This window comes from Gigantopelta aegis, unplaced genomic scaffold (assembly GCF_016097555.1).
Source record: "Gigantopelta aegis isolate Gae_Host unplaced genomic scaffold, Gae_host_genome ctg3163_pilon_pilon, whole genome shotgun sequence".
Classification (NCBI taxonomy): Eukaryota; Metazoa; Mollusca; class Gastropoda; order Neomphalida; family Peltospiridae; genus Gigantopelta; species Gigantopelta aegis.
Window position 1 is genome coordinate 5,491 of NW_024533207.1, and position 9,510 is coordinate 15,000.

The 9,510-nt window shown below is 31.7% G+C and overlaps 2 protein-coding genes and 1 pseudogene across 2 annotated transcripts in view; 1 reads left to right on the forward strand and 2 right to left on the reverse strand.

Moving 5' to 3' along the window:
• The first annotated feature begins 1,773 nt into the window (after positions 1-1,773).
• LOC121391956 (protein dead ringer homolog) lies at positions 1,774-3,736 on the forward strand. The gene is given in 5 exon segments (XM_041523401.1): positions 1,774-1,974; positions 2,077-2,128; positions 2,179-2,413; positions 2,687-3,255; positions 3,522-3,736. Coding segments are annotated over 5 exon segments (1,272 nt in total).
• A 513-nt stretch (positions 3,737-4,249) lies between these two features.
• LOC121391957 lies at positions 4,250-7,730 on the reverse strand (annotated as a pseudogene).
• A 662-nt stretch (positions 7,731-8,392) lies between these two features.
• Positions 8,393-9,510, reverse strand: part of LOC121391958 (threonine--tRNA ligase 1, cytoplasmic-like) — an 8,070-nt gene continuing 6,952 nt past the window's right edge. The window contains 3 exon segments of the mRNA XM_041523402.1: positions 8,393-8,431; positions 8,715-8,777; positions 9,273-9,383. Of these exon segments, the coding sequence (XP_041379336.1) occupies positions 8,393-8,431; positions 8,715-8,777; positions 9,273-9,383 (213 nt within the window).

Genomic DNA, 9,510 nt, shown 5'->3' on the forward strand with positions numbered 1-9,510 from the left:
AAACACACTTGGTCTTGGCATTGCATGAAATTAATGTGTAAATAAGAGAATATAATAATAGCATGAACCTAATACCTTCAGAATTAATAATATAATACACACTATAGCCAATGAGGACTGGCAGTCTCTACTAATAAACCTTTAGATCCTTCATCTGAGACAGGGGGTAAGTTAGTAATATATAGACAACTACAACAGGAGCCATTGCCACCTAGTTATGTGCTTGCCAACATGACCATGAAGAGACATAGGACTATGACGGCCATACATGGAGGTTGTCTGCTCCTAGCAGTTGAGAGGGGGCGTTTTCATGTACCTAAGATACCTCTAAAGGATAGACTATTTATTCTTTGTAACACGAATTCAGTGGAAGATGTACCTCATTTTGTCCTGTTATGTCCAAAGTACAATAACATACGACTCAAACTTTACAACACAATCACTTCCAAAGTACCATCCTTTTACTCACTTCCCCACACAGACAAACTCACTATCATTTTATCAAATGAATTCAGCCATATATCATCATTGTATTTTAATGAATGTTCATTTTAAGATCAAATTTAGTTCTGTAATTATTAGCTTTTTTTTCCTTCATGTTTTGTGTAGTCACTGTAAGTTTATTATTTAATCCAAAATTTTATTTATATCATATCACTTTTATTTTGTAACTAACTTGTCACTCATAAGCCATTGGCGGCTGGGCAGTCTTCTGTGTGTGACATTAATAATAATAATAATAATAATAATAATAATAATAATAATAATAATAATAATAATATATTTAAACATAAATACACAAAAACATACAACAATCAGCCCTTCACTTTTATTAATAGCTATAACTTTTCTTTTTTTCTATTTATTTGATTAATTATATACCCATACTTTTATTTTTCTTTGTTTTCATGCATCATTAATTCCAATTTCTATATTTGTTTATATGCATTTTTTCACATGCCTGTATTTTTCAGAATTTCATCTAAATTGATAATATTTTATATTAGAAATCAGTTTTATTCTTTAATTATTAATATATAAACATTACACCAAAGACATTGCATGAAGTCAAATATAATTGTATGCATTGTATGTTATTAGCGTATCTTATTCAGTGTTATATTTGCGAAATGAAAAAGCATCATGTATCATGTTAATTAACTTCAATAGTTATTATTAATAACTTTGGGACCATCCCTCTCGAGATGTTTTTTTTAATCAAAATGTTTAAGTCCATATGCAACGTGGAATCCGGAAGTGTGCACTTACGCACCCCGCCTACTCGCACGACCATTGTTTTTTTAAAGTAAACTAGCATCATTATTGATGCAATTAAAAGTATTCCATTGCAATCTTTTGTTGTTGGAGTTCTTTACTGGGAATTTGTTATGGAGTTTTAAATCAGCTTCTCATGTTAGATAGCGAGTGATCTCAGTACGTACATATTTTCTTGCTAGTCGCAGTAAGTAAGCATTATATATATATACATATATATATATATATATCTATATATATATATATATATATATATATATATATATATATATATATATATATATATATATATATATATAATACAAAATTATTATATATATATATATATATATATATAATTATGTGTGTATATATATATATATATATATATATATATATATATATATATGACTAGGTAGTATAAATTGTAAAATTGATTGCTGTGTTAGTCGATATCAATAACCAATATGAAATATTTTCGCCAGTTTTGTCTCGTTTTCCTACTAGAACCAAAGAGACATGGAGATTCACCATGAAAGAATTCTTGGCGAAGATGCTCATCATGATATCAATTGCGAGGACGATAGCATCCCAGAGCACAATGGTTCCAGTAATTCTTCTCCAACTCCTTCTCTCTCACCTCAAGACGTGATGATCGGTGACGAACACCAGCAGCAACACGCCGTAAAGCAATGGAGTTACGAAGAGCAGTTTCGACAGGTATGTATTTTTTATACAACGACATTGCACGACATTATTATCGGTAATAATAATGTATATATATATATTTCTTTTGCAACAGCTCTACAACCTTTCCCTGAGCCTGACAGAAAGGAATTTCTTGATAAACTCTTTGATTACATGGCAAAGAAAGGTGTTCATCAAAAGAAAGAAAGAAGCAATTATTTTTTTTTTATGTTGCAGGGACTCCTATCACACGAATTCCAATCATGGCCAAACAGCCATTAGATATGTACAAACTATTTAAACTTGTTGTAGAGAGAGGAGGACTGGTTGAAGTAAGTGATTTCTTTGCTTGAGACAACTATTTTTTAAATGCACTATCATACAGGTTATCAAGAAAAAAGCAGGGGGGATATGCTAAGGAGCTAAATTTACCAGCCTCCATTACAAGTGCAGCTTTCACTATGCGATCTCAGTATGTTTACACAAAATGCATGTATATTAAAGTTTTTACAGACAAATATTGACCATTGCTGGCTACAGGTAGCATGCATTAATTTCAATGCTCTGATGAATATTGCTTTGCCTGAATAACACTTATTAACTTTTTATTCAGTATTCACTGGCTTTAATGGATACAGTATTACAGCTTACAACTTGCTGTTTGATGTATCCTGCCCAGGAATCCTGCTAACTGTTCATCAAGTGTACACCCATCCTTTATATATTGTCACATTTTCCTTTGCAGATATGTAAAGTACCTTTATCCATATGAATGTGAAGTTGAATGCCTCTCAGATCCCAAAGAACTTCAAATGGCAATTGAAAGCAATAAGAGAGATAGAAGACACAGTGACAATGTTGATTTTTTACAAACTTGTAGAGAAAGTGAACGCAGAGATCAACTTCTTAGTCAACCTACTTACGCTGTTACTGGGACTCCAAGTGGTTTGCAGCTGATAAGCTCTCCAACAGTAGCCATACCACAGGCATCCATGCCACCATATTCTGGAGGGTTTATCATCACTCCAGGTGGTACTACAGCACACGTTGTTCATCCCTCAAGACTCTCCCCAGGAGGACCTCAATTGCTCCAAATGGCAGCAGCAACTCATCCTCACTTACCCATCGTAGTCCCTACAACTCTCCAAGGAACTGGACCATTAGCAGCTATGATACCAGTGAAACCCGAACAGAGTAGTTCTTTATTGAACAACGAAAAGAAAGCAGATGATCATGATGATGAATCTCCAGTGAGAGGACATCACCATCCACAAATGCCCATTGTTGTTCACACGGCTCTTCAAGCACCCCAATGTAATGCATATGAAAAATGAGATTGTTAGTAATCCAACTGTAATAACAGAAAGAAGAATAGAGACATCAAGTCGAGATAGAGACCAAGAAGAAGAACATCCTCCTCCTTCAAAAACGAGTTGCTGTAGATATTGGTAGTGACTCTTCGACTTCAATTGGAACACTACTACAACAGCATTAAGAATGCCATTTACTAACATTTCAATCAGACCATGTAAGTTATCTGTTTATACACTTCTATCATTTCATGTGTTATTTTGCTTCAGCTCAAAGTGGAATAAATTTAGAGAATAGTTCTTCTATACTAGTAACTCTAGAACTGAGTGGTACTGTTTATCAAGGTGTTCTTTTCGCTTGTCCACGAAACACTAATACATCGTCTCTCCGCCAAGATAACAAAGGACTCCTTGAGAAAAAAGAAAACATTTATCTCTTCTCTTTTATCATAATTATTATATTTATCCATAATGCACAGAGCTAGCACAAGTAAAAGAACTGTGTTAGGATATGGACCAGTAAATTTCCATACATTTCTCAGGTATAACTACAAACAAATCCAGAATTTTTTTGTTCTTATTTTTTTAATACATTAAAATATTAGTGAATTCACAACTGTGCATTCTGAATGTTTATTTCTGACATTTTTGACATAACACACCATTTTATATATTTTATTTAAATTGTGTGACAATTGTTAATCACATGTATAATACTCAAAAGATATTAATATATCTATTAAAATAACAATTTGGTTAGGTTTGGCAGTGGGATTGTATGTGGTCACATCCCAAGTATGTTGACATTGTACTTAATAATATTTATTATACTACTTAAAATTAAAATAATTACAATACATAAAATGAAAATAACTACATTACTTGCTTGAAGAATTTATTCAACAAAAATGACTGAAAAGTTGAATAGAAAATTATAATAGTATTTTTTACAAGAAAATTGTTTACATATTTAATACGTTGGAAACAAAATACATGTGTCACCATTCAGCATCATCAACCACTTTATCAAAAGCACTCGAAATTTGAGGTAATTTATTATGATAAGGTTCTCCAGTCACAAAAACTTTGTCCAGAAGCTCCCGGTTACTAAACATTTCAATAACGTTATCAATTCGTTGATGACTTTTGGGTGTTAAGTGACGATCGAACCAATTTGTGTAGAAGCTCTCCAATCTCTGCAATTAGTTTTACAAGGTAGGCGTGGTCATATGAGAAGTCAACTTCATAAAAACTTATAACTGTCAAAGCAGCATTTCGTAATTTCTTTCGTAGCTGAACTCCAATTATTAACTCTTCATCATTGAATTGACTATTTTTATAAAGAATACCAATTTTAACGGTCATTTTAATCATATTTTTAACTGTTTTTTTTCTGCTTTCGCATTACCAATTTCTTGACACAGAATATCATGAACAATGTCTAACATTTGTCCCAATTCATCGTCAATGAAACTCTTGGCAACAGACTTTGTAGAAAACTTTCCCAATACTTTTTTTTGAATTCTTAAACCCAAATTTTTTGAGCTGAAACCACTTCCGCTGGCCACTGTAAAAAGGAAGAAATATTGGTTACATGACTATGGACATCAATCACATGATCAGTCACGCGATTATTGGGATAAACATTGATTAAATAAAGTATTGTAATGATATCAGTTCTAAGGATCAGAGTACAGGAAAGAACAAACAATAATACAATAATAGAGGATATAAATCATTCAATGACAAGTGTGATCATAACAATGATTGCTCTTGATAGTATCAAATATTTCAAATTCAATGGCTAATTAGCTATCACAAACTATAAATATGTCAAATTCCGTAGGGTAGCCATAGATGGGACAAAAAGAATTCACAAGTTCTCAGTTCTAGTTATATGAGATACTAACATGTCATCTGATAAAATGATATTCATATAGTGTGATGTCCTTAAGAGTTGTGATTAATATTTAGAAACTTAGAAAATATGTTTTGAAGACACTAGTTAATTGATTAACTTAATATTTATTATATTTCAGGAGTAATTCATTATTTAGTTACTTCTAATAAGTTATATAATATACTCCATGTGTATAAAGATTAAGGGGCGTGTCCTTGATTCGTAAACAATTATTATATATTTATATAGTCTTAATATGTTATAATATCAGAGATAAAGATAATTATAGTTAACTTACTTATTTAGAACGTCACCAGTAACGTCAGAAACAATATAGGGGCAGTAATTAATTAAGTTCAAGTTTTGTTCAAAGATATAGTTTTCTACAATTACAGAACGACTTGTCTTTATATTCAGTTTATTATAAACATTATCACTTACCGACAGAAGACGACAAAAGTATTACAAAAATAATTTCTTAACGATAAAAAGATGACAGACGTTTGCTGGCATCGAGAGTTACATATACCTACGCATGGCGTGGTCAATCAATAATCAATTTTTTAATGGCCGAAGTTGATACATTAAGTGATGAGGAATTGAGGCGTGCTCTCAATCTAAAGGGTGTGGATGTAGGTCCTATTACAGGGAGTACGAGGAAGTTATACAAAGACAAGCTCAGACGCATCTCAGGGGGAAGGGTTGGGCGTGGTCACTAGTCCTCCGAAATGCAATCAACCATTGCATGAAGATGATGACATTGATAGTCCTGCAAATAAAGAAACTCCTGTATCCTCAATTAATGGTGATAACATGATTAATGCATACTAGTCACATGATATATTTTCAGTTGTTAGATGTATGTGGTCCCAATTAAATAATCCAGACTACGTGACGTCAGACACAGTCATTATGTTTCCAGATGGTGAATTATTTATGTTTGTAGAGGAATAATAATTTCTGTTTATGAGAAACTGAAGCCATTTTTTTACAATACAAATGGTATGAAAATATTTCATATATAAATATTCATTAATCAAATTAAGAAGACATGTATTAATTAAATCTTTTTATTATGTATGTATTGTATTGAGAACATTCCCCTCTTCAAAGAGCTACAGTAACTGGAATTACATATAATCCATAACTTCTAGGAGACATAACAAGCTATAGTATTACTGGTATTATAATTATATAGCCAATAGCTATATTGAAGTATATTAGATCTGTTTGTTTTAATGTATTGGAATGCATTTGACACATTAGACAAAAGTATGAGAAAGCTAACTGTTTCAATTCTTAATAGTAAAACACGTGTGTGGTCGTTATGTCATAACATGCTAAGTGAAATGTTTATGTACATATGATATTATCTACTGTAACTATGAAAGGTATAGTGTTGTGTTTTCTAACATGATTATTTTAACAGTTGTTGTAATTTAGTCTCTTCAACTTCAGTTATAATTTGTGTTAATAGTTTGTTATTACAAGAGAGAACTTACATTATATATAATTAAGTAGATGGACATATTGACATGCTATTAATTCTTTGTAATCTTAATAGAATTGTATGGAGTACAAATAGTTTCTTTAACTGGCTCAACTCTCTTTATCTGGACACGTTATAATGAAAATGGCAGAGACTTAAAGGAAAAAATATCATTAAAACAAGGACTACTGATTAATGAGATACGCTTAATATACAACCAACAAGAAGTTTTAGACGAGGTTAGTATCATCTCCACATATGACTTGATCCATACATATTCTAGGTTTCTTTAGGTGAACAAAGTATTGTGGCTGGATCTTCCATTCATATAGCATTGATAGCTAATCCTACCTCTCCTTTACCATATCCTGTGTCTTGTGTCTTGCCTGCTATGAATCCATCACTTTCAATATCTCATTTTGTTCCTAGTAATAAACTTGATACTATCCTACCTACAACACCAACACAGTCTTCGATAGTTAATCGTGTATTTCTCAAATCTCATGTACAGCATATTCTACATGTGTACAATATGCCAAATGCTCCTTTTAAAATTTTGTTAGGATTTCTTTACAGTGGCATAATACCTGAGCTTCCACAACAAGGTATGTTCTTATTAGATTAAGAACAGTAATGATTACCCTGCTCCCCTCCCACCCTCTCTCTTTCTGCTCAGAATCTGCTGCCTTAGTTTTGGCAAGCTGTGCAATTTTAGGAGAGGAAGTCCTTCTTCAAGAATTTACTCAAATGGCTTTATATCACCTCACATCTGCATTGAAATATGAACCTACAGCAGTTTCACTATTGCTAAAACACGCGGAATCTTTTCCCATTTTCAAAAGCTGTTTGATCCCTTACATCAAGGAGATGTAAGAACTACTTTTAAGATACAATATGTATGGATCATAGTAATTAAGTGATTACTTTGTTGTGGTACACACCTTATAATAATAATCCTGTTTTCTACATGTAATACATGTACTCTTGTTTGATCTCATCTAGTTGTTTTAACAGTATAACTTAAATACATTCTCAGTGGATGATAACTATTATCATTAATGTATGTTATTGATGAAAGCATACCTGACATTCTGTTAATATTAAAAGTCACAAGTCACTTATCTATATTATACAATATTACTTAATATATCTCCTAATAAAAGATAGTTGTGAGAATACATATTGTAGTATAAAACCACAATGTATAATGGTAGCAATATGTATTATGTCCTTTGTGGATACTTGAGACTGCAAGCGGTGACTAATGGTCTAGAAATTTGATATTCTTGTCTCTTTCAATTGAGTTGTCTTAAGAAATTATAAGTTTGCCAAGATTGTAGTGACATTAGTGTATAATATGTTATTATGATGTATTTATTATATAGAAAACAATGAGTAACATATTTACAAAACTCTCAATGTAGAAATTCAAATACACTGATATTGTGTTAAACTTAACACAATGTTGTTCATATTTATAACAATTTGTTATTGTAACAAACTAGAATTGTTTTGTCTTATATTAATAGCATAACTTAATTGATTTTATTACTAACACATATTAGATATATTATATTGTAACATGTCTTACAATAATTAAAAGAATTCACTAATATCTTTCATTTTCAGAACAAAAACTAATTATAACAATAAATTACTAAACAATAGCTGTTATTGTTTACATTTCATATATATATATACATATTAAGAGAGAAAGAGAATGAAAGAGGCTACAAGTCATTACTTCACACATTAGGTAAGAGAGTCTAGTTGTTCTTGAATGGATTCAAGCTACAAATAAATGAGGCATCCTTATATAAACAGACAGGATATATGTACAACATACAGAAACAAGTTATGTGGTAACATGATCCATTCCATCAAGCCAAGTTGTGGGTTTGATGGAATGTGATTTTTTCTCATAGTGGTTGCTACGACAACCTATGTACTAATTATAATGTGTTAACTGGTGTCAGACTGTCTAGACAATTACCTTAATTATATATATACATATTTAGACTATAATTGCTTGGAGATGCTTACATCAGAATGTGATCATTACATTGTAATATACCTTGTCATAGAAGTGATATAATTCTGTGTGGGTGAAATCCATTCTGATCTTGTCTGATCGCTCCTGGAACAAATTGAAATTTCTAATAACAAACTGCCTTAAATACAAGGCTATTTTTAGAAATGATGTCATAGCTATATTTAGATAACTTACTTCCCCAGACACAGTCAATTCAAAGATAGCATTAGGCTTGTTTTAGGCGAGAAGAGGTTGACCGAGCCATTTGAAGATTTAACCGCCATTTTACTTCCTCTAACTAACGAAATGATCACTGATTATCACATGCTTATCACATGATTCTAATATTACTTGATTTGGATAAAATTGACGGGAACGGAGTTTTTCTATTACAATTTTACCTTGACTGGACCAAATTTGAGAAAATAAACTAGCCTGTAATATTTTAGATAATGATGGGTGGAAAAAGGGGTGGAGTCACCTTTTCTTCAGCTAGTCCAATTTCTTGTAACTGTTTCTGTAGAACAGGTGGTTTGACTAAGTGATATACTGCCTATTAAAAAAGGTGTGGTTAAAAGTCAATTACAATAGCCTGATTACTTGTTGAAATACAAAAACTGCCGTTTCTAAAACAAGCTCTAGATCTTGCGACTCCAGTCCTAGACTTCCCTGAAGTTTCTCGAGTTCATCTTCATTGAAGACAGACTCAATCTAAAAGTGATCACGTGATACCATAGTACAGCTATCGAGAAATGTACCTTTAAATGTAATTTCTGTATTACTCTGGACAAAACTTTGACAAATTTATCAGAACCAAGTCCATTTATTAATCCAGCTG